This window comes from Musca vetustissima, unplaced genomic scaffold, assembly GCF_032173495.1.
Source record: "Musca vetustissima isolate MV318-11 ecotype Yass unplaced genomic scaffold, APGP_CSIRO_Mvet_v1 utg72074, whole genome shotgun sequence".
NCBI lineage: Eukaryota > Metazoa > Arthropoda > Insecta > Diptera > Muscidae > Musca > Musca vetustissima.
Window position 1 is genome coordinate 1 of NW_026879302.1, and position 26,867 is coordinate 26,867.

The 26,867-nt window shown below is 35.9% G+C and overlaps 1 protein-coding gene across 1 annotated transcript; it reads right to left on the reverse strand.

The window, feature by feature from the left end:
* Window positions 1-18,308: 18,308 nt before the first annotated feature.
* On the reverse strand, window positions 18,309-23,993 carry LOC133324121 (aldose 1-epimerase-like). Its single transcript, XM_061533008.1, has 2 exons — window positions 23,860-23,993; window positions 18,309-18,497 (listed from the first exon to the last, which is right to left on the reverse strand). Exons 1-2 carry the CDS (start codon window positions 23,968-23,970, stop codon window positions 18,309-18,311), a joined length of 300 nt encoding a protein of 99 aa, XP_061388992.1. The 5' UTR covers window positions 23,971-23,993.
* Window positions 23,994-26,867: the final 2,874 nt, after the last annotated feature.

Below are 26,867 nucleotides of genomic sequence, written 5' to 3' on the forward strand. Positions count from 1 at the left end.
CCAGAACCAATAACAGATGACGGTATAGAGTGTATATAGTGCTAATCAATCGGCTGAAGAATAATAAAGCAGCAGGTGTCGATGGGTTACAAGCCGATCTATTCAAGATTGGTGATTGATAAGGAGCATACACCAGCAGATTAGTACAATTTGGCTAGAAGAATATAAACTCAATGATTGGAACCTCAGCATCTGGTGTCCCGTGCACAAAAAAGGAGCCTTTTGTCCTATCCGTTCAGAGGTGTATAAAGCCATGTCTGAATTTGGCATTCCTGAAAAATTAATTCGGCTATGCAGAATAATTTTAACAGGCACAAGATCAGCAGCTAAAGACGGAAACGACCACTCGGAGCGCTTTAATACTGAACGAGATTCAGCCAAGGTGACAGTTTGTCGTGTGACCTTTTTAACATCCTGCTGATAAAGGTCATACGAGAGGCAGAAGTGAACAGAAATGGCACTCTGTACATCAAACAACACATGTTACTCGCCTGCGCCGATGACATCGACATAATGGGTCGAACATTGCGAACGATAATAGCCACCTTTGAACGAATTGAGATGGAGTCTGCCAAATTGGGTCTGGCAGTAAACGGCGAGAATACCAAGCTGATGGTATCAACGCGTAAGACGTCCAGTAGACTCGGACCAACTGTGGAACTTGAAAACTACAGCTGCGAGGTAGTCAAAGATTGTATATACCTTGGTACCGCCATAAACAAAACGAATGACATCAGTTTTGAAATTCGGAGAAGGATAGTAATGGCCAACCGATGCTACTATGGTCTGAGTAAGCAACTGTAAAGCAAGGTCACCTCCCGCCAGACCAAACTCACACTCTACAAGACGCTGATGCTATCCGTGCTGTTATACGGATCTGAAGCATGGGTACTTACGCAAGCAGATGAGGCAGCTCTTGAAGTGTTTGAGAGAAAATTTCTCCAAAAGATCTATGGGCCGATCTGCGTTAACGATGAATATCGCCCTCGAATGAACCATAAGTTGTACCAGCTATTCTCGGACATCGAAATTGTTAGACGTATTCAGTTGCAGCGACTACGTTGGCTAGGCCATATTGTGAGAATGGATGAAGATGCCCCAGCCCAGAAGGCATTTAAAAGCGAACCAGTTGATGGTTCACACAGAAGGGGAAGGCCACGAATAAGATGGAAAGATCAACATAACATTGCTGGATATAGTCTTTCAAACCGACGCGCCTGTTTTAAGCTCGGCTTATGGAATGAAAGTTCTGGCACAAGCCAGCTAAGTAAGTTAGTATGTTTAAAAAAATATTCTTTAAAAAATCCACGCCTTGGATGGATGGTCCTTAAAAATATATTTGGTGGTCCTTGTAAAAAATATTCCATACCTATCCACCCCACTGTTGCCACTGCTTGTGGCAGCGACACCATTTATTAAATTAACAAAGTGATGTCTCACTTTAAATTCATTTTGACTCAACATCACATTATTTGTTTTTCCTGCGAACAATATATGACAAATTATTATGACAGTAAGTTTTTTCGAACATAACCCCTTCCCTTTTTTGTTCATAAAATTAAGTTGCAACTCAGTTCCGTGTTTTTTGGTCTGCATTTATTTTGTTGCTTCGAAACCGGCACCCACTACATCCGGCTACAAGAAAATCTTAGATATGTTTTTTTTTTTTTGGCAGTCACTGCAGTGCAATGTTCGTAGACAACAACAACAAAAATTGTTGCTACCAACCAAAAAAGGGATGGAAGCATCCCACCATCAATGTTTTGCTCGTTTTACAAATCATTTCTCGTGCAAAGGGTTTGGCTGATTGTGTATGGGGCAGTGGTTGTGGCCGCCGTTACTGTTGATGTTGCCGGCTACCACTGCTATTCTGTTGAAATTGCCGTTGGGGGTAATGTTGCAAATCTCCAGAAGGCAACAAAACAAGTGGTTCGCAACAACGACAGCAAAACTAAAAAAACACAAACCTTCCTCTCCGCTGACCATTGCTTACAAAATGAAAGGATGTTGGATGTGGTCTTGGGTGGAATGTTGGATACCACCACTGCCTCTTGTTTTTTTTGTTTTTGTCCCACTCTTTTACAAACGGAAGTGGCCATGATGAGGATGATGACGTTTACCCTTCATAGAACACTGTTGGTGGTGTTGTTTGGCTGGCCAGCTGTCTGGCTAAGTGGGTGAGAGTTTAATGAAAAGAGCAAAAGAATATGTTCCAATGAATCTCTGTGTGAGTCTGGGTGTGAGTGTGTGCGGGTGTGCCTGTGTGTGTTTGAATTATTGCTGCTGAAAATCAAAACGGTAGCAAAAATCAACACCAACGGCTACGGCAACCATGACAAACAATGGTGGCTAGAAAATGAACTCTTTATGTCATAAAAATTATTTCTACTCGGGGTGGAAATTCTTTGGAAAAAACGTATACACACATTCATACAAACAGACAATGCAATTATATGTTCCATGGTGAAACGAGGCAGGGTTTTAGTTATTGGTTAGGCGAGCTTGAATAAAAAAAATACTTTTTTCAAATTAAATCTCCCGTTTTTTAGAAAATTATACGGTAAAATTTTCGATCTCAAAGAGGCAAGGTTCAGAGGCATTTCCATAAGCGCTATCTCTTTTTTTAATATCCTACCCTTGATTAGAAACTCAAAATTTACGAAGCATGAGAACCATTTTTCATAAGTACTATGTCCTTTAGAATATCCTAACCTTGATTAGGAAGGAATTTTCAAATTAGACCTTTAATTGCAATTGACTATATCATCCGATATTACCACCTCCGATTCCCTTAAATTCCTTGCCCTCACCCTGTCATAAAATTTTCAAATTTGTCAAATTTGTATACCAACAAAAAAACAGAACAGGAAACCCAGCATTCCGCACTTATGTTTGCTGAAGTGTAACGAACAATATGTTTATTTTTCCCTTCACCCTCCCCCCTCCCCCTTCACACGCTCGGGTTTTGGTGCATTGAGGTTTTATTGGCTTTGGCATGATGCAGTTTTCTGTTCAGTTACTGTCTCTATAACACCTACCTCACTCCACTTTCTTCTTTGTTGCACAGTATCTACACCCCCACCCAGACCTCAAAATAAAACAGAGGATCCACAAGTGGTAAAAAAACCATTTAGAGAGGGCGAGTGGAAACAAAAATTGACTATTTGACTTTATGTTCATCGTCACCATCAGACATTTAAGATGACTGGTTGCCAACCAAGTATTTATGAAATGGCCAGTGCTGTCAACGCTATGCACAGTGGTTCACATAAAAATAGAAATAGGAGGAGTTGAAGGAAGTCATTATGGAGGAGCTGAAGGAAGTCATTATCAAGGAGCTAAAGGCAGTACTTACGAGCCGAAGGGAGCCGTCTTTCATAGACGAGCTGTAGCGAGTCGTCTTTCATAGACAAGCTGACGGGAGTCGTCTTTCATAGACGAGCTGACGGGAGTCGTCTTTCATAGACGAGCTGAAGGGAGTCTTTATAGACGAGCTGAAGGGAGTCTTTTTACACGAGCTGAAGGGAGTCTTTATTCACGAGCTGAAGGGAGTCTTTATAGACGAGCTGAAGGGAGTCTTTATAGACGAGCTGAAGGGAGTCTTTATAGACGAGCTGAAGGGAGTCTTTATAGACGAGCTGAAGTGAGTCTTTATAGACGAGCTGAAGTGAGTCTTTATAGACGAGCTGAAGGGAGTCTTTATAGACGAGCTGAAGGGAGTCTTTATAGACGAGCTGAAGGGAGTCTTTATAGACGAGCTGAAGGGAGTCTTTATAGACGAGCTGAAGGGAGTCTTTATAGACGAGCTGAAGGGAGTCTTTATAGACGAGCTGAAGGGAGTCTTTATAGACGAGCTGAAGGAAGTCTTTGTAGACGAATTTAAGGGAGTCTTTATAGACGAACTGAAGGGAGTCTTTATAGACGAGCTGAAGGGAGTCTTTATAGACGAGCTGAAGGGAGTCTTTATAGACGAGCTGAAGGGAGTCTTTATAGACGAGCTGAAGGGAGTCTTTATAGACGAGCTGAAGGGAGTCTTTATAGACGAGCTGAAGGGAGTCTTTATAGACGAGCTCAGGGGAGTCTTTATAGACGAGCTCAGGGGAGTCTTTATAGACGAGCTCAGGGGAGTCTTTATAGACGAGCTGAAGGGAGTCTCTTTCATAGACGAGCTGAAGGGAGTCTCTTTCATAGACGAGCTGAGGGGAGTCTTTATACACAAGCTGAGGGGAGTCTTTATACACGAGCTGAAGGGAGTCTGTATACACGAGCTGAAGGGAGTCTTTATACACGAGCTGAAGGGAGTCTTTATTCACGAGCTGAAGGGAGTCTTTAGACACGAGCTGAAGGGAGTCTTTATAGACGAGCTGAAGTGAGTCTTTATAGACGAGCTGAAGTGAGTCTTTATAGACGAGCTGAAGTGAGTCTTTATAGACGAGCTGAAGTGAGTCTTTATAGACGAGCTGAAGTGAGTCTTTATAGACGAGCTGAAGTGAGTCTTTATAGACGAGCTGAAGTGAGTCTTTATAGACGAGCTGAAGGGAGTCTTTATAGACGAGCTGAAGGGAGTCTTTATAGACGAGCTGAAGGGAGTCTTTATAGACGAGCTGAAGGGAGTCTTTATAGACGAGCTGAAGGGAGTCTTTATAGACGAGCTGAAGGGAGTCTTTATAGACGAGCTGAAGGGAGTCTTTATAGACGAGCTGAAGGGAGTCTTTATAGACGAGCTGAAGGGAGTCTTTATAGACGAGCTGAAGGGAGTCTTTATAGACGAGCTGAAGGGAGTCTTTATAGACGAGCTGAAGGGAGTCTTTATAGACGAGCTGAAGGGAGTCTTTATAGACGAGCTGAAGGGAGTCTTTATAGACGAGCTGAAGGGAGTCTTTATAGACGAGCTGAAGGGAGTCTTTATAGACGATCTGAAGGGAGTCCTTATAGACGAGCTGAAGGGAGTCTTTATAGACGAGCTGAAGGGAGTCTTTATAGACGAGCTGAAGGGAGTCTTTATAGACGAGCTGAAGGGAGTCTTTATAGACGAGCTGAAGGGAGTCTTCATAGACGAACTGAAGGGAGTCGTTATAGATGAGCTGAAATGAGTCTTTATAGACGAGCTGAAGGGAGTATTTGTAGAGGAGCTAAAAGGAGTCTCTAGAACTGATGGGAGTTTTTAGACGAGTTGAAGCCGGCCTATTATAGTATTTATATACGACTTGAAGGCAATCTTTGTAGATGAGCCGATGGTGGTCCTTGTAGACGAGTAGAAGGGAGTCTTTATACCTTTTCCCCATTTCTTGAAAAATATATCTCAGCATGGGTCATACCTAAGTTCACTTATTTTGTCCACAAAACCACTGTTCACCCCTTGCGGCTTAACGAGAATACACTGAAAACATTAAGTGACACGTTTTGTTAGCCCTTGAGAGTCTGACAATTTTTTTGTTCCATATTTCTCCCCCACTGATGATATTTTTGTGTGACCTCTGAGTTTTATCATTTGTTACAAGATTTATAGATAGATAGAGAGAGAGATTCGAGCAGACCGACAGACAGACCCACCAAAACGCCACAATCCAAAATACTTGTAAACGGTTTAAATTAGTGTTGCCATTTTGGCCTCAATGCCAACATCATGCCAATCAGAGTTTGTAACAGTTTGGTGTAGCAACAACTACAGCATACAAACTGACAAAAAAACGATTACCGAAAACCAAATGGTGGTCGGAACAAACAAACGAACCAACGAAAAATAGAACAAGAATACGATGCAGATGCAGCAGTAACAGAAGGATGCTACTTTTAAAAACTGGGCGAAAGTAACAAATTGTTGGTCTGAAGTGTAGTGGTCGAAAAAGATTTCGTCTTCAAAATGATGAGTGTCTAACATGAATGAATGGGGAGAAAGAAAAAAAGTTCCCCAATATTTTTTTTCTGTTGGTGTTCAAGAAGCAGTTTTTTATGCTATTCTTTGGAAAATATTTTTGTTCAATTGTTTATGTTGCATTATTGTTCAAGGGGAACTAACAAAAACTACCCCAAAAATATATGTGAATGCAAATGTTCAAAGATTAACTTTAAATTGCAGCAGTCAAAGAGAAAGCAACTGATTGTCAAACGACAATTTATTTTTGTGATACGAAATTTTACACAAAGAGCAACTGTGTGTTGAGAGTATGAGGGAAATTCTCCTTTGAAAAACAGTTAAATCTCCCGAAAAACACCCCCATGATTAAACTTTTAGTTTGGTGTGTTCCCCATCCTGATTATGTTGTGATTGACCCTCAGCAATCAAAAGTTATTTAACCATCAATGAGATTACCATCACACAAATCATCATCATTCGCCGAAGCAAAAAAAAGTAAAAATCCAAAGAGAAACGCAGCAAAATAAACGACCACTTTGATGTTCTCGAAAATTGAATGGCAAAGTTTCGCTAGCAGTACGGAATTGTACGGAATTCATCGTAATATTGTATTATGCAAACTTTGTAATTTCTGATTAATGGTGCGGACATTTGACCATGAATAGTTTTTGTTTTCTATGTAGTTTTTTTCTGTGTCTCTTACACACCCCTGCTCTCCCTATCTCTTTATATCTTCTGACCTCTAGAAAATGCTCCACTTGGCCACTAAATAGTTTTTAAAGTGTCATTGGTGTTGGTGCTGGTTATGCATGAAATAGCATTTTGGTATTATGGTCAGTTAACTGGGTGATGAAGGACTTACACGCACACACACATACATACACAGCAGTTACGCTGTGGTGGTAACTTACAAAATTGCTTGGCGTTTCACTTCATTAAATGTGTCATTTTGTTCAAGGCACACATAGACGCACACATACACCACTCACTCGTGGTGTTTGCTATTAATGTTTCTATAATGAGAGTTGTTAGTTTTATTCGAAGTATTTAATTGTGCGACATAAGTTTTTTATTCTTTCTCTCCTTCTTAAATTATTTCATTGTTAAGGAAGTGAAAAATATAGAAAAAAACAGAAGGAAAAGGGTATATGAGGGACTAGGAACCCATGCGATACTTTCAATCACTATAACTAGTTATATCGTCAAAATATAGTAATTATTATTAAAAGCGAGCCGAAGGTGCAGGGTGATTCTGACGAAGTGGAGAACGGCGATAAAAAGGGAGTCTTTACAGATGAGCAGAAGAATATATTTTGTAAATGGGGGTATGAATGGAATATCTGTAGACGAGCTGGGGGGCGTCTTTGTAGACGAGCCGAAGGGAATCTTTATAGACGAACTGAAGGGGTCTTAATAGACGAGCAGAAAGTAGTCGTATAGACGAACTGGAGGGAGGCTTTATAGACGACATGAAGGGAGTATTTATATACGAGCTAATGTGAGGCTTTATCGACGAGCTGGGGAAGGCTTTATAGACGAGCTGGAGGGAGTCTGCTGGAGGCAGTATTTGCAGGTGTAGGGAGTATTTATAGGCCAGTTTATGTGAGGGTTTATAGGCGGAATAAAAGGGGTCTGTATAGACAAGCTGAATCTAGTTTTTTATATACGGACAGAAGGGAGATTTTATAGACGATCTGAAGGGAGCCTTTATAGGCGAGCTGGAAATAGTCTTTAGAGCCTTTATAGAGCGGACTAAAGCCAGAAGAGAGTCTTTATAGACTAGCTTAAGGATTCAGGGATTCTTTATACATTCGCATGAAAGAAAGTCTTTGTATGCGAGATATTTTTTGGGGGGAACCTGCATATTTTTTGGAGGAAACCTACATATTTTTTTGGAGGAAACCTGCATATTTTTTGGAGGAAACCAGAGTTTATAAAAGAGCTACAGGACAGGATTATTGGAAGAAAATCTTTATAAACGACTTCAACAAAATATTCATAGACTGAAAGTATTCCTTATAAATAAAGCGAAGTGCAAAGAGAATTTATAGTCGACCTGAAGCGAGTTTTTGTTGGTGAGCTAAGGGAATATTTGGTGCAGAACAGGAGTCTTTATAAACGAGCTACAGAGCAGAGTGTTTTTATAAATGAACTGAAGGGAGGCTTTGTAGATGAACAGAAGGACAGGCAGATTTATTACAAGGGCTAAATTAATGGATTATTATACAGATGCGTCGAAGGCACATTTTATAAACAAGCTGATGGTCTTTTTTTCAAGCTGAAGACCAGGGAGTCTGTGTAGAAGGGTAGCAATTATTTATATACAAGCGGAAGTGGTAGTAGTTGTTATGGACCTGCTCAAGGACAGAGAATCTATATTGACGGACTGAAGAGCAGTTTTCTATATACATGGGTTAATGACAGTTCACTACACACGTGATCTGAAAGGCATGACGTACTGAAGGCTAGTCGTTACAATAGAAGGAGTCGTTACAATAGAAGGAGTCGTTACAATCTAGATGAGTGGTGAAGGTCAAAATCCTTCATATTCTCATTCTCAAAATTGGAGACTTCTAGAGACGAACATATTTGTTCTTAAGTATGAGTATGAAGAACTATCAAAGTCATATCTTTAATGCTTTTATTATTTTTTTAATGACTGTTAGATATATAATCGTAATTTTGGTATAATATTTTCAATGGCCACAAGAGCCCCAAGACAGGGGGCCCGGGTCACACATATTGTACTTTATCTACCTACCACATATTATCTATATTGGTCACCTTTTTAGGGTAGTCTCCATAAAAGGAAACCCTTTTATATTCTGTTGTTTGAGGCTTTTGCGAACATTTTCCTACCTAATTGGCTGTAATTAGGTTTTTTTTTTTGGATTCCTAAGGGGTAGAAAATATTCCTACAAAAATCTTTCAATATTGGTCCTCTTTTTAGAAAACGGTACCGCCCAATATTCAGTATTTCAAAGCTATTAGGGAACTTCATATTAGGTACTCGCATTGGACAGAAAATCACCCTACCAAAAATTATCAATATTGACCCATGTTTCGAAATAGCTACCATTGGTGAAGCTTATAGCCACATTGGCATCGTACACCTATGTATATGTGAGCTATGCCAAAACATCGAACCCTGTTGACAATTATCCCATTATGACCACTAAAATACCTTAAATGGTGCAGCAACAAGTTTTGGGGCTACTTATATTAGTTTGGGGAAAAAGAAATCCATTGATCGAATTCATGTCATGTTAGCAGTCGTAACATCACCTAGGAGCTAAAAATCGACCATAAAACTGTTTATAAGCATTTACACAAAACTGGGTTCAAAAAGAAATTTGGTGTTTGGGTGCTACACCAATTAACAGAAAAAAAGGATGGTTCGAATTTCCATCTGCGAAGCCTTGACCAAACTGAATGAGATAGACCCATTTCTTAAACAGATGGTGACTGGAGATGAGAAATGGATCACATACGATAACCCTGTGCCAAAACGATAGTGGTCAAAGAACGGTGAAGCACCTCAAACGGTGGCCAAAACAGGACTAACAGGCAGGAAGGTTCTGCTATGCATTTGGTGGGACTGGAAGGGGATTATTTATTATGAGTTGCTTCCATATGGCTAAACGGTAAATTATGATCTCCACTGGTAAAAAGTGTTCTTGAAGACTGACATACATATCTATAGAGAAATTATCAATATAGATCTACGTTTTTGCATAGCCCCTAATAAGAGTGGGGTGTCATTGTTTCAAAATAGCATCCATACATATGTCCCGTTTAATTTTCGGAACAATCTACGACCACATAATGCAATAATATAAAGCACATATAAAGGTCCCGACCGATTTAAAGAATTGAATGCCTTGCAGGTGGTGAAGGGTATAAACGTCATGTTTACTTATTTTTTCTACAATTTATATAAATAACTTCACATCCCAAATCCTAATTTTTTTAAATGGATTATTTTTAGCAGAATATTTTTACAAAGGAAAATTCGTCAAGGACCTAAATTGGCATCGGACACCTATATATGAGCTATGCCAAAACATCGAACCATATTGACCATTATCAGTGAGAAAATTACCTATCCTCTAAGAAACCGAACATGACCGTCAAAATACATTAAATGGTGCGGTAACGCTTTTTAAATATTTTCTGTAAGAAGACACTTTGTTTTCATATATGAAACTTATAAATATAATTTTTATACCCTCCACCATAGTATGGAGGGTATATTAATTTTGTCATTCCGTTTGTAACTCACCGAAATTTTCATTTCCGACCCTATAAAGTATATATATTCTTGATCAGGGTAAAATTCTAAGACGATCTAGCCATGTATGTCCTTCCGTCCGTCTGTTGTAATCACGCTATCTTCCGAAGGAATTAAGATAGAGTGCTGAAATTTTGTACAGGGTTGTCTTGTGTCTGCAGGCAGGTCAAGTTCGAAGATGGGATATATTGGTCCACGTTTAGGCATAGCTCCCATATAACATTACCCCCAATTTTCGGTATTTTGGGGTTCTTGAGCGCGTTTTTCAACCGAAATCGCTGAAATTTGGTACATTGGGTTCTTATTGGGTACTAAATGTCGCCACAAAAAATTATAAATATAAGTCCACTCTTCTGGTGGCCCCCATATAACGGTACCTCCTAATTTTCAGTATTTTGGGGGTTTTGGTCGTATTTTTTCACCAAATTGGCTGTAATTTAATACTTTGAGTTCTAAATAGGTTCCAAATCACTCCACAAAAATTATGAATATAGGTCCATTTTTTCTGGTAGCCCCCCATATAAGAGTACCCCCAATTTTCGGTATTTTGGGGTTCTTTTTCAACCGAATTCACTGAAATTTGGTATATTGGGTTCTTATTGGGTACCAAATATCTCCACTAAAAATTATAAATATAAGTCCATTTTTTCTGGTAGCCCCCATATAAGGGTACCCCCAAATTTCGGTATTTTGGGGTTCTTGAGCGCGTTTTTCAACCGAATTCGCTGAAATTTGGTATATTGGGTTCTTATTGGGTACCAAATATCTCCACTAAAAATTATAAATATAAGTCAATTTTTTTCTGTTAGCCCCCATATAAAGGTACCCCCAAATTTCGGCATTTGGAGGTTCTTGAGCGCGTTTTTCAACCGAAATCACTGAAATTTGGTATTTTGTAGCCGTATATGGAAACAAATCTCCCTACCAAAAATTATTTATAGCCAACCCCTTTTAGGCGTAGTCCCCATATAACCCCATTTTTTATATTAATATAATTATCTGTTTTTTCCGCGTTTTGGGTTTGGTTCTAACACTCTGTTGTAATCATTTCACCTGCGAAGGATATCGAGATAAAAAACTAGAACGTACGGTTCGATAATGAACTATAACCCGTATTTAGACCTAGCCCCTGTGTGGGAGGTACCAGAAGGAGTGGACCCATGTTCCCCATCTTCGAACTTGAACTAAGTTTGGAAGATGGCCAAAGTTTGGATGAAATCGAAATTTTCTGAAACAAATGTGATCCAAAGAAACATGGATCTAGAACCATTTTAACCGTGTCAAAGTGTATATGCCCTCATTATACATAAAGCTGAGAGAATAATTGTCCATTAAAAATTTCTGAAATTTGTTTTATAGTTTACATTGCGATTTATATAACCGGTTTGTAGGAATGTCGATATAGGTCCACTTTTTGGTATTTTCCCTATATTTTTATTTCAAGTGCCTGTCAGTATATCTATGGTGGAGGGTATCCAAAGTTCGGCCCGGCCGAACATAACGCTTTTTCACTTGTTTTATAGTAAAATTGGCAAATATTGTCTCAAATTAAACCAAATTGGCTGTAATTTGAAATTTTGAGCTCTCGTTGGTTACGAAATCTTCTTCCTACCTAAAATGATCAATTTATTAGGGTAGCTGTAATATAACAAAGCCCCCAAATTTCGAATTGCCTGTAATTTGGCATTTTGAATTTATTATTTAGTATTTAATTTTTATACCCTACACAACTAGGCTGTCAGGGTATTATAGCTTTGTATACCTTTTTCGACCAAATCGGCTATATTACAATATTTAATTTAATAAATAGTTCTATAGAGGAGGTGATGCAAATGTGGTATAGGTTGGTAATGTGGTGTAGTCGCTTTTTGTGCAAACTGAAAATTTTAGAATAACTGAAACATGTTCTATAGTTTGCTGTTCTCAAAAAAATAAGATAGCAATGATCTGTATAATTTATTTAACTCAGGTTGATAATCAGTAGCAAAAATTAAATTTTTCATGAAATTGACTTTTTCGGTTGAAGTTTGGAAATATTTTTTTGTTTTACAGATGTATTTTAATCTTTATTATTAAAGTATTAAAATAAGTAGTAAGTACTAAAAATCAAATAAAATGCGCGATTGCACCACCAATTTAGGAAAGAAAACTATACGTTTATTCAGTAAACACAAGTGGAGGTAATGGTATACCTTGAGTCTGCATGAAAAAAGCCAGCACAAGACAAAATCTCATTACTATTTGAAACATTTGTACTTTACGAGAGTCTGCCATGAATCACAGAGATGAAAAACAAAGGCTATGAGTTTTAACAACTTCTCCATACAAAAATTAAATATTGCCGTGTGTATACATTATTATATAATAAAAACCAGTAAGGAAAGTAGTAAAGTCGGATTGGGCCGACAATATGATACCCTTCACCACTTTGGGTATATTCTACATATGTATCCGCATTTTTGAAGGAATTTTGACATGAAATTGAATGGACTTAATTATGTGATTTTTATGTCTTTCTGGAATCTATGCTAAATTTCATTTCATTTGGGCATGTTTAGAGTCGTTTGCGCACAGTGGGACAGATTTGTGTAAATCGATTTAAAGCAAACTTTATACACGCTATTCGGTATGCTGCACTTTTTAGAATTTAATCTTGATTGATTATTTTGTGTACAATTAACATAAATAAGTCGAAATTATATATGGAACCTACGATATATCTATATCTGAACCGATTTGAAGCCAACTTGCCAGAGATTAATTTATATTAATTTCCGTACGTTGTGTCAATTGGCCTAGCTGTGGATCTTTAAGGCACAATTTACTTAAAATCGGACGAAAATATGTACAGGAGGTGTACACATCATTCTAGACTTTCAATACGCTATGCCAAAATTCGTGCAAATCGAATGATTTTCAGAGACTTTGGTGCACCATTTACTTAAAATCGGACGAAACTATGTATGGAAGCTATATCTAAATATGAACCGATTTCCACGAAACTTAGCACACATCATTCTAGACCTAATTCAGTAGGCTATACCAAATTTCGTGCAAATCGAAAGACATGTAGGGACTTTTGTACACCATTTACCTTAAATCGGGCGAAACTATATATGGGAGCTATATCTAAATCTGAACCGATTTTCTCCAATTTCAATAGGGTTCGTCCTTGGGCCAAATAAGTCACATGTGCCAAATTTCATCCAGATCGGATCATAAATGCGACCTGTACTTTGTTCACAAAAATACATGGACGGACGGACGGGTGGACAGACGGACATGCATAAATCGACTCAGAAAGTGATTCTATGCATATTCTCAAAAGGAACCATGGGTCTATCTCGATTATTTTGCCTGTTACAAACATATGCACAAAGACATAATACCCTGTACCACAGTGTGGTGAAGGGCATAATTAAAGTTCCACTCAACGTATCCTTTAAAAATCTTAACAGACATAAATATCGAGCTAATTCGCACTCATTAAAAACAATAAATTATATAAGATATCAATTGGAAGTGAAAATTATACTATACCACATTAACATCATATGGTATACCACATTACCTGCACATTTTTTAAATCACTTTTAATGGAATTTCAAATATTTTCTCAAATATCTCTTAAATTGTTAGAATAATATTATTTTCAAATTGATACATGGAATGACAACACATGTAGCATGTTAAATGTAAAATTTCAATTTAATCGGATAAAAAATAAAAATAAAAATTTGAATTTAAAAACAAATGGGTATACCACATTTGCCTCTTTTTCGATCCATTCTATTGAATTTTTGCTTTTTTCTTGTAATCAGCATCCCCGAAACCCTTATATATGATATTTATTTCATAAGCACACTGCTGTAAATATGTACAAAAAGTGGGATCTCTGGGTTATTAAACACCGGTTATAAATTCGTTAACGTTCAATGTTCTTATTTTGTGGGGAAGTCAGAATTTCATAAGATGAATCCTAAAATCATGGTATTCGCGATTCAGTAACATGGAAATGTGGAGATATCTTACAATATACATTAATTCCATATTATTTCGAAATGTCAACTATCTTATAAAATCCATGCCCAATAACTTTTTCATGGTAGAAAATTATCAATTCCAAAGTTTTTTTTTAGTAGATCCATTACTGCCATAGTTTATTTAGGGTCAAGCTATCATGTTTATCTTTTTCCGTCCTAAATAAACACATTATAATATGACACCTTCGCATCATTTGGGGTATTTCATCCTTATATCATTCAGATTGACATTTTCCTAATATCACAGCTAGGTATTATTCCAAAACATTCTTTCCTATATTTCGAGTTATTTGCAACTTATATTGAAAGGCTATAAGTTCTCCCCCGTTTATCTTATATACAAATAAACACGTTTATGTAAATCAATGTCAACCACAACCACAAAGTTACATGTCATCATTTAATCGCACACCCATCCTTTGGGGATCCTTTTCAGTTCGGTACTGTTTTGTTTTCCATTGGTTTCTAGATTAAATTTGTCTCCACAATGGCAAGACATGAAATAACTCCTCAATATCCATCAAAACAGAACAAACGACATAGAAAAAAAGAGTTTTTCGTATGTCCTGCTAACCACCAGCAAAGTCATAAAACTCCTTCCATCAAATCGGGAACCAAAAAAAAGAAACTTGAGGTCATAAAATAGAATGCTATTGCCATAGTTGGCCAAACTATTACTCCATCAGCGGATAGTGGTGCTGGTGCTACGTTAAACCAAAAAAACAGCAAAAAAAATATGAGTGTTCATCAAAAAACAAGAAAAACAAAAATCGCCACAAAAACACACATCAAAAAAACTCTGGTGCAATAAAGAGAAACAAAGAAAAATGGTGCCCAAAAGAAAGACAAGAAATAACTATCATCATTCTTTACACAGCATATTTCGTGACTAAGCGTCTAAAAACGTCAAAGTCATAAAACTTTTGTCTTTAACCCCTTCTACCCTGTTTTTCGCTATTCTCTCATTTTTCTGGTCATAGATTCTGGCTGGCTAAACCTTTAATGTAGATGACCAGAAGAAATTTGCACAGAAAAAAATGTGTATCCTGCGTTCGCGTTATTAAAAGAAAAATTGCCGAAATACCAACGGAAGTGCTGAGGCAAGTGTAAGTTGACAATTCGGGATGGTACTGCACTTTTGCAATGACATAGTGGATTTAATTTTAGCCGAATGATAGGCATTTCTTTTTTGGTGGGTTGGAAAATTGTTCGCATTAGTGGGGTAAAGGATAAAAGGAATGTGGAATAACCAAATTTCGTAGGTTCTTTAACATAACAGAAAAAGGCATGAGAAGATCTATGCAAAAAAAAAAAAAAAAAAAAATCGGATGAAACGTTGAAACTTCAAAGAATGAGGTTTAAACTTTATATAGGGGTTAAGTCAAAACATGGATTTGTATCGAAAAATGTTGGCTACAATACGTTGACCCTTCACCAACTAGAAATGTAGACTACAGCCGGATGGAAGATCATACGTCTTAGGTCTTCACAGGACCGAAAAGATACAGTTATATGGATGTTGTGTCGAAACATCGAAATTGTTCTGTACATATGTTTTTCACCCCTAGGAACCCGCAATACCGACAATGGGGAGAGAGGGCTATGCCAAAACTTGGTTCTATATAGTAAATTATATCACAAGACCTTTTTAACCCTCCAGGACCGAATTACAGCCTACATCGATTAGAAACGATGTTATGATATACCTACAACCTGAATATAAAAAAATACTAAAAATTAAGAGGTGGTCCAAAACACCCAATTTTCTGCAATCCCCGCATATTAGTCTAAACATTTCTCAAGAGTTTAGATTAAAAAATAATAATAGTACGTCTTAAGGGATCCCTCTCCAAGCATTTCTAAAAATATCTTTTTAAAATAATCCTTGCCTTTGTAAAAATATATTTTAAACCAGTAATGAAAGTAGTAAAGTCGGACTGGGCTGACTATATGATATCCTCCACTACTTTGGGTATATTCAACATATGTATCCTAATAGACGTCGCCTTTTAGAAGGAACATTGACATGAATATTGATCTTTATCTATAAGTGAACCGACCAACATCAATCCATACACATGACAGTGGCAATATAGTCGTTTCCGTACAATAGGGCAAATTTATGTAAATTTATGTAAAATTTAAAGCAAACTTGATACACGCTATTCGGTATTCTCAATCAGACACCCATTTCAAATATATCTGGAAGCTATGTATGTATCTGCACCAATTTAAAGAAAACGCAATAACGTCATTCTAGTCTCAATTTAATATGTTGTGTAAAATTTCGTGTCAATCCCCTAAAATGTAAACAATTTATATTCATAATTTCAATTTATTTCAATCTGAACCGATTTTCACGACACATAACACACATCATTCTTGAAATAATTCAGTACTTTATGCCACATTTCGGGCAAATCGAAAGATATATAGGGACTTTGGTGCCCCATTTGCCTTAAGTCGAACGAAAATATATATGGGAGCTATATCCAAATCTGTACAGATTTTCACGAAACTTAGCACACATCATTCTAGACTTAAGTCATTACGCTGTGCTAAATTTCATGCAAATCGAAAGGTATATAGAAACATTGGTGCACCATTTACATAGAATCGGAGAAAACTATATATGGGAGCTATATCTAAATCTGAACCGATTTTCACGAAACTTAGCACACATCATTCTTGACGTAATTCAGTACGCTATGCCAAATTTCGTGCAAATCGAAAGATATATAGGGACTTTGGTGCACCATTTCCATTAAATCGGACGAAACTATATATGGGAGCTATATCGAAATCTTCACCGATTTTCATGAAACTTAACACACATCATTATTGACTTAGTTCAGTACGCTATGTCAAATTTCGTGCAAATCGAGAGATATATAGTGACTTTGGTGTACCATTTGCATAAAATCGGACGAAAATATATATGGAAGCTATATCTAAATCTCAATCGATTTTTCCCAATTTCAATGGGGTTCGTCCTTAGGCCAAATAAATGAGCTGTGCCAAATTTCATTCAAATCGGATCATAAATGCGACTTGTACTTTGTTTACAATTTAACATGGACAGACGGACGGGCATGCATAAAATTATTTTCATGCCTAAAAATTATTTTAAAACCACCTTCTTTATTATTATTTATATTATCACCTTCTCGGGTCTATGCCCTTTACGAGTAAATATATACGCCATAGAATACAAATGTTGTCATTTTTCACACAAATCAAATCATTCTCCATGTAAAATTTCGCGATGTTCCGGCCAAATTGCGACTTCTGGAGCGACCAGAAAAACCGACACAAATTATATAGTTGATCTTTACCATAAACAATACGGGTCTTCATTGGCCAGAACCCATCCTACATGAAAAATTTCGTGAAGATTGGTCCATAACTGTGGCCTGTATCGTGCTTACAAATTATAATGGACAGACACACATGTCTAGATCGACTCAGCTAGTCGAAATATGACGATCTGTATACTTAAAGGACCAATATTTCGCGGTGTTACAAACTTTTGGGGCTGCAAAAAGCTATAATACCTTGACATAGTTGTGTAGGGTATAACAAATATACGCTTTTCGAAAAAAAATTAAAATAATATTATATATTTTTTTAAATATCAACGCCTCTCAAAATTTTTTTAATCTACGCTTCTCAAAAATTATTTTTTTTTAAATCTACGCTTCTCAAAAACTATTTTTTTAAATCTGCGCTTCTCAAAAATATTTTTGTTTATATCCATTACTCTCAAAAAAAAAAAATATTTTTTTTAAATCAACTCTTTCAATTAATCCGCATCATTAAAAAGGAAATCCATGCCTTTAAAAAACAAAATGTTTTAAGAAGTTCACTCCTTTAAAAATGTTTTTAACAAATCCACTCCTTTCAAAAAAACTTTTTTTTGAGTATCTAATTTTTTTAAAATTCACGCATTTCAAAAAACATTTTTGTAGTATCTCAAAAATGTGTTTAAAAAAATCCACGCCTTTCAAAAAAATTTTTTTGAGTATCTCAATATTTTTTTTAAATCCACGCCTATGAAAACTTGCTCAAACATATTTTTTTTTAAATACACGCCTATGAAAACATGTCTCATATTTTTTTAATTCAAACCGTCCAAAAATCTCTCAAAAATAATTTCAATTGACTTTATTATGATTCCGATATTCTTAATTTTCAGATTTCCATCGTACTCACCTGCAACATCATCATAACCCAGCACCACATCCTCCACTTTGCCATTTGCATCCGGTACTTCAATGCTGGTTATGGTAGCACCCAAAGTGATAACCTTTTGTGATTTGAAAACACAGGAACACAAGACAAGTGAATGGAAGGCAAGTGAGTATTTGCAACAGAGTTACAAAGTGAAAAGTTGTTTCGTTGTTGTTTGTGTTGTTTCACGAAGAAAAAGTTGATGTATTTTAATTGAATTGCCCAAGAAGTAGTCCATATAGAAGACAATGGCAGTCCGACAATCAACATCATCATCGTCGTCGTCAGCAGGGAAAGACATCGTCATCATCATTGCCAGCATTTTCATTATCATCATTCAGTTCGGTGGGGCACAGAGAGATTTTTAGACACAATCCAAGAAAATGTTTAAAGTATGTTTGTGTCCATTGCCCAAGGTGTTCATGTTCGAATATTGATTTCGTTGTTGTTGTCGTCGTCATTTGGTTCCATAGTTAGATTCATGCAAAAATTGGCAAGGTTGTAAAAAGTATGAAAAACGAGAAAAAGAAAAAAACAAAGTGAGAATTAAGAAAGTTTCACAGCAATCTGCAAGTTTTTTTATGACTCAACAGTCTGGACATTTCTTCTACAGTAACTCTTCAATGGCTACAATAGCTATGTGGCATATTCTTGAACATATTACAATTCCGGGGCATTATCCAAAACAAATACTGTAACAGATATGGCATAAAGTTTTTAAGTTTGATTTTCTTCTTCGCCTTTACATTACTTTTTTTTACTCGGTATTGAATATATTTATGGCCTGGAAGTTTTCCTTGTTATCTTTGCTAGCCAAATAGAGGATGGCAAAAAATGGCGAAAAGTAAAAACAATATTGTCTCGACTTTCATCAAAGTGGTCCTTTGGGTAAAATTTCGATAAAAACAAATAGCTGGTGGTGAATGGACATCGAAGGCTTTAATTCATTGCCTGGATAAACAAGTTATATCGCCACAGTAGTATATAAAAGAAGCTGTAGATAAGAATATTTGCGAATGTAAAACTAAAGATTTTTGTTGTTGTTTGTCATCCACCTGTCATAAAATTTATAGCCTTTATGGAGATTTTTGGTCAACAAAAAATAAACAACAACTTTTTTTCTTATTCAATAAAAATGTCGAGTTTTGGAGGAAGTGTTCGATAGATGGGAGATACCATACACCAATTGAAATTTTTAAAGAACTGAAATTTCCTCGGCAGACACATAGAGATCCATGAATGCAAATATTTTGTCAAAATACAACAAATGTCTATTATCGACACGCCAAAATTAAAGCAATTTTACGTTTTATTGAATTATGGCATTGCTTAGCCAAATGTTTGTTAAACACTTGCACTTGCAAATGTTTTTGAAATTGAAGTACACATATCAAATGATTGATATTGTTCATACTGATAACAAATTCGAATTATTATTTGACTATTATAAAATCTTAAAAAAACTTGTGATTTTGAATCGTCGTTCCTATTCAATGACAAAAGAATGTACATTAAAATAAAAACAACAACAATGAGTTCACTACTGTACAGGCATAACACAAAACTGTGAGAGCGGGAGTATCAATTAAGCAAAACAATGCGAATTGTTTATTGCACGCGAAATATTTGTAGTGCAGTTTTTAGATAGGGTTGCCATGTTATTAGATTAGATTGGGAAAAGTAAAACGGATTTTTTTAAAAAATAAATGAAAAACATAAACGAGAGGGTTGTGTTGTTTAAAAGGGTGATATCAATGGAGTATTTAACAAGTTGATATCAATGGATATCCATAAATATATACTCCGACTAGAAGATATCGGTAAATATAAAATATTTAAAAAGTATTGGTTCTAAAATAAAATTTTATTTTATTTTTTTATGGGTCACAAAATAAAAAAATATTTAGTAACTATATAGCTCTAAAATATCGTTTATAATTTGAGTTTATATATAGAGAACCTTTATTTTTTTACCGTTTTTTTGCTATATTGTTCAAATTTACCCCCAAAAGCTTAATTTTCGGCGGGTGGTATCAATGAGAAAAAAATATTCTCCATTACATTTCACTATGGGTTACCTAACAAAAAAATCAATATACCTTCGAAAATGTCGCTTTACATTTGAGTTCCTAAATAAAAAGTTTCTACACCCTACACAACTATGTTGTCAGGGTATTGTAGCTTTGTGCATCCCCAAGAGTTTGTAACGCCGCGAAATATTGGTCCTAGACCCACCTTTAAGTATACCGATCATATCATATCTCGACTAGCGCTCGTCGCTTTACATTTGAGTTCCTAAATAAAAAGTTTCTACACCCTACACAACTATGTTGTCAGGGTATTGTAGCTTTGTGCATCCCCAAGAGTTTGTAACGCCGCGAAATATTGGTCCTAGACCCACCTTTAAGTATACCGATCATATCATATCTCGACTAGCTGAGTCGATCTAGACATGTGTCTCCGTCCGTCCGTCTGTCCATTATAATATGTAAACACGATACAGGCCACAGTTATGGACAAATCTGCACAATTTTGCATATACGATTGGTTCTGCCCAATGAAGAGCCCTATTGTTTTCGGTAAAGATCGGTAAATATTTAGAGGATGAAATGTACCAAATACTCAATTTTTGTCGGATTTTCTGGTCACTCCAGAGGCCGCAATTATGGCCCAAACATCGCGAATTTTTACACGAAGCCAAGGAATAAGCATGTCTGTTTTGATAAAGATCGGCCATTATTTAGCGGGTCAAATGGACCCTGACTTTTGTGTGAAAAATTACACAATTTGTATTCTATAGCGTTTATATTTACTTCTGAAGGACATGAATCCAAAAAGTTGATAGTATATCCAAGAGGAGTGGTTGGCCTTTATATTGATACCAATTATATTGTCATATGTACTCGGATGTGAGAGTTACACTTAAATATTTATAGATGCTTACGTAATCAGATATTATTTAGTAAACCATTCTGGAAGGCGAAGATAAAGCGCCGATCGCTTTGAAATGTTCCATGAGGTTCCAGTTATGGTCAAGGACAACACCTATAATTTTCGGTGATTTTCTGACAATAATTTTGGAATGGATTGGACCGAAAACTGATTGTTTCGAGCTATAGGTCATAATTATAAGCCGAACATCACACATCACACGGTGAAGGGAATATGGAGAACTAATTAGGAGGACTTTACTGAATATTAGTAATATTCGGAAAATATGTCAGTGTATAGAAGAGGTGCTGTTGGCCTCTAAACGGGCAGGATGCTTGAACTATCACGAAATATTGCCTGGCTTGTAATAAAAATCCGCATAAAGTTAGAGTTACGTGGCAGATTTGTAGGGTATCGTATGGTCATACATTTTTTAACCGATTTTTTTGATTTTTATCATTTTCGAAAGCTAATTTAATTTTCTTCCCCGTAATATAATAAAACTTATATGGCTTGATATCATAATTTCATCGTACAGTCCGAAGAAAAATAAATTTTGTCATTTTATGCGTATTTTTTCACATTTCAACCGCTGTAACTCAGCCAATCCTCGACCGATTTACCAAATAAATACCTTGTTTGAAAGGAAAAATTGTACTCTTCGAAAAATAATATAAATCCCTTATAAAGTAAATAAGTTATTCGAGTTTCAAATTGAAAATCCATGAAACCACGTTTTTCTTTATATTTACCGTTATAAAATTAATTTTCGAAGTGACCCAGAAAAAACAAAGGTATTTTCGTGGTCCAGAACCAGAACCCTCGAAAAATTTTCGTGTCGCACAGTGTTATTAACATCAAACAAAAATTAACAAAAGGGCGGATCTATGAAATTAGATTTTTGGAAAATTCTTTATATTCTATCAAAAACCAAAATTTATCCTATCCAAATTTAGAACGGATTGGATTATTAGTTTTGGAATTATCGTGTCCGTCGTAAATAAAACCAGTGAGCGGAGTAGTATAGTCCCTATACAACTACCATTGAACTCTAAGTTTCTGCGGATCTTGGAAATAATTGCATTCTCTTGACCGATTAGAGGTCAACAGCTCCTCTGCGGCATCTTTTCCAAATCATGTTTTCCCAGAGTAAAATTTAAACAAAAAAAGTTGGTCCATTTGACCTGCTAAATATTGATTAATTGTCCTGATCGCTTTTCCCATGGAAGAAGTTGTGGAGTCTAGTGCGACTAGATAACTAGGCATATTTCCAATTTTCTGTCCACTTCATTCCCGAAGTGATCAATTTGTAATAATTGCCGGCATCCTTCATCATAACCGGAACATCATGCAATTTTTTTTAGGCATCAGCTCAGAATTTATAAAAAATATCAGAATACGTGGACACCCGTATGTAATTAAGAAAATCTTCCACATCTGACTAAATGGAACAATAAAATTGGTATCAATTTAATGGACAAACACTCTACTTGGATATAATATCAACTATTGGGGTCTATGGCCTTCAGGAGTTAATACATGACCAATAAAATAACAATTTTGTCATTTTTCACACAAAAGAGTGGGTCCACTTGACCGCTAAATATTGGACGATCTTCATCAAAACAGTTATGCTTATTCTATGGTCGAACACACAAAAGAGTGGGTCCACTTGACCGCTAAATATTGGACGATCTTCATCAAAACAGTTATGCTTATTCTATGGTCGAACTCTTTTCTCTGTGTAAAATTTCCTGATGTTCGGGTCATAATTTTGTTCGACCAGAAAAACATATAAGAATGGAGTTTGTGGTTTATTTCATCCCCAAATGTTAACAGACCATTACCAAAAAAATAGGAGTCATCATTGACCAGAACCGACCCTACATGAAAAATTTCATGGTCCATAACTGTGTTCTTTATCGTGTTCACATATTATCATGAACAGACGGACAAACACACATGTCTAGATCGACTCAGCTTGTCGATATGTGACGATCGGTATACCAAAAGTAGGTCTAAGACCAATATTTTGCGGCGTTACAAACTCTTGGGCCCACGCAAAGCTATAATACCCTTGCAACATAGCTTTCTACTGTATTAAATCTTATTTTTGTTTTGAATTAATTTTTTGAAATCGAAAATCGGGAGAAATTTTTTTTTTTATATCAATGTGTGCTACTTCTGGCAATTAGCAATGGAATCAAAATTCCCCACACATGGCAACCCATTAATGCAATCGTCACTTCAGCAATTCTCGGCGTGTTTATAAACGACAGCAGAAAAGTAAATAAAAACAAAACACTTAGAAAAAAACACTTTGCCACATTTTGATACTAAAATAATCGCCTTACTTTAACACAAAACTTCAACACGTTAACTTTATCAAACCAAGGGGCGAGTATTGTTCACGCCTACTCCTACACCCCGACAAAAACTGAAACAATGAAGCAAACCTGCATAATCAGCAGCAGCTACTCTTCGTTCGCAACTTCAACTCAACTCACCTGCACTTTCATTTGCATACCATTTGTGATGGTAAAGCGTTTTATTTCCTCCGTTTGTTTAGTCATGGGATTGATGGCTGTGCCAAAAGTATCTTCGATTACGCGAATCATTGTTTGTTTCTTCTTCTGGTATTCCTTTTATTCAAATTCGGGATGAAAAGAAGTAATGTGAATGAGCTTCCACAACACCACGTTTCAAGTATTTTTCACGCTAGCTTTATATATATAGCGTTTAAAAAAATTCTAATATCTATTTGTCTTTAGTCTTTGGTCGCTTTAAAGAGTCGCGAACTGCCTCAACACAACACACCAACAAACTGGAGAATGCTAACAATCTTCAAGAGGTATTTCTGTGTTATTAATAAAATTTTATGAGCCGATTAAATGCTGTCGCTGCCGCCGCCACCGCCACCACAACCGAACAACACTAATAATGTTCACTTAACCGCGACAAGTGTCAAACAATGCGAAGAGAAATTTATTTTTATATTCGACACAGGCGAACTTCTCAGTCTTATCAGTTGAGTTGAGTGAGATTTTTTTGTGTGTTTGGAGCAATATCATCGATTGAAGAGGAGACGCTCCCTCTCCCGTTAGGGAATGTGGGCCTCATTTTTTCTCCAGACAATGGAATGAGTAGTAGTTGGTTTTGTTTTGCTTTGTCTCTCACATTCATATTTAATGCAAAAGAAATGCGGGAGAATGGCAAATGTTGGAAATGATAAGCAACAACAACAAATCAATTCAAATAAATTTGCGGTTTACACTCGAAGAAAAAAATTAAATGAAAATTTTTGCTAATTACGAAAAAGTTTTAGAGAACGAAAGAATAAGTTGTATTCTTGTGCCACATTTTTCTACGATCTACAGCGGCAGGGATGGTCTGTGTGACGAATTTTTAGGTTTTCGACTGTCAAAAAGGTGTAAACGTCGAAAAGGTCATAACCTGTATGAAATGTAATAAATGTAGTAAACGTCATTTATTTCAATATTATCAGCATATACAATTATTTTCAAGAAAATATATTATTTTTATATATATCTGACTATACATTCCTAGAACTGAAAAAAATGTCTAAATTTTTTTGAGAATAAAATTTTTAAATTTTATATTAATTTGAGTAAAGCATGCGTAATTTCCGAATTGATTAATGGAAATGGCCATTTTGTCAAAAACCTAATGGATTTGGGTAGGTTTCCGACGTTTCTGACGTATGTTTTATACGTCGGAAATGTATGTCATTTACGTCACTGTTTCTGACAGGCCATCTCTGTACAGCGGTCATCATATAATGAAGTTTGCCCTATGGTCGTCACATAAGTGCACCATCTACTTTCAAAATAAGGTGGAACATTTTTTAGGAAAGCTTGAAACTGTTTACACACACTTGTAATGAAATTTTTAAAATTACAAACATTTTTCTTTGAGCGTATTATCTTTTGTATTTACACATTTAATATTAACCGAATTCGTTATTCGTTTTTAATGTGAATGCAATCTTGAGGTTTTTGTGTCCATTTTGTGGTTAAGATACTAGAATATTATTATGCTGCTGGTTTGGAAACCACTGCAACTAAATTAATAGGACATTAAAAAAAATTAAATTATTCCACATTATTTGTAATGTGTTCAGATGTTATTTTGTAAGGATGGTTAGGATGATCTAAGGGTGTGAAAATGGGGTATATTGTTGGAAAGTGGACACACCAAAATAAATAAACAATAATAAGTAGTGTTGGCGGGTTACCAATTGTATTTTGTTTTTGCAAAATAGTTGTTGTTTTTATAAAAAAAAACAAATATTTAATAGTGCGGAATTTATGACATTGTCCGCCCCGCCGAGGGGTAAGGCAGATTCGGATCTCGCCACAGATCCTCATCAATGAGGGTGAAAATTATTAGTAATTTAAATAAAATTATCAAACATTTTGTATTTAAAACTTATAAATATGATTTTTTCCAGAACAATTAGTTTCAGAACCTAGCGCCAAACAGTGTCAGAGTATATATTTATTGTTATAGCACTAATCGGCGCCTTGATATGTTCTCTGTCAAGAATTTGGCGACTGTTTAAAAAATGCATGCCCTAAACGTTTTTGGGAAAATATTATATAAATAGATCCTCGATATAATAGTCCTTGAAACAAATATTCTTTAGAAAGTCATCCCTTAAAAGTCCTTGAAGAAATTCACGCCTTTGAAGTCCTTGAAAATTTTCATTTAACAAAAATCCACGACTTAAAAGTGCTTTAAAAAATTCTTTAAAGAATCATGCCTTAAAAGTACTTGAAGAGATTCACGACTTTAAAAAAATATTCGTTGACAAATTCACACCTTTAAAAAATATTCTTTAACATATTCACGCCTTTAAAAAAATTCTTTAATAAATTCACACCTTTAAAAAAATAGGTAAAAAATCAAGCCTTTAAAAAATTATTCTTTAACAAATCCACGCCTTGAAAGTCCTTGAAAAAATAGGTTGTTTCTGTTGGTCTTTGAAAAAATATTCTTTAAAAAATCTACGTCTTAAAAGTCCATGAAAAAATATTTTGTTTAAAAAATCCCCCCTTCTGTGGTGGTCCTTGATAAAAATATTATGTTGAAAGATATGAAGCGAACAGAATATTCAACGTCATCGAAAATGTTCACATCGTAACATATTTACCTTACCTACATTATGAAGATGAGACTTGTCAGTCCACTTCTTCTGGTACCTCCCCCACCAAAGTTCAAAATGTGGCTGAAAATTAATTTTATAAAATCACTCGAACGGACTTTGCGCAACCCAATACTTAAACCATGACTGTATAATGTCCGAAGGGTCAACATTTTAAAAACTTGTAAATCTCACAAGAAGCGAACGGAATACTCAACTTAATTTAAACTTTGCACAACGATATATATATATATTTACCTCACCTAGGTTATGTCCGAAGATGGGACCCGTCAGTCTATACTTATTGGTGCCACTCAGTGTCAATTTTTTTTTTTTGTAATTTGTTAATAC

Bases quoted from the DNA above. Each gene is read 5' to 3' on its own strand.
- LOC133324121 (XM_061533008.1), bottom strand. From the start codon at position 23,970: ATGATTCGCGTAATCGAAGATACTTTTGGCACAGCCATCAATCCCATG. The intron at 18,498-23,859 runs GTGAGTTGAGTT...AAATCACAAAAG, and splicing joins GTATGCAAATGAAAGTGCAG to GTTATCACTTTGGGTGCTAC.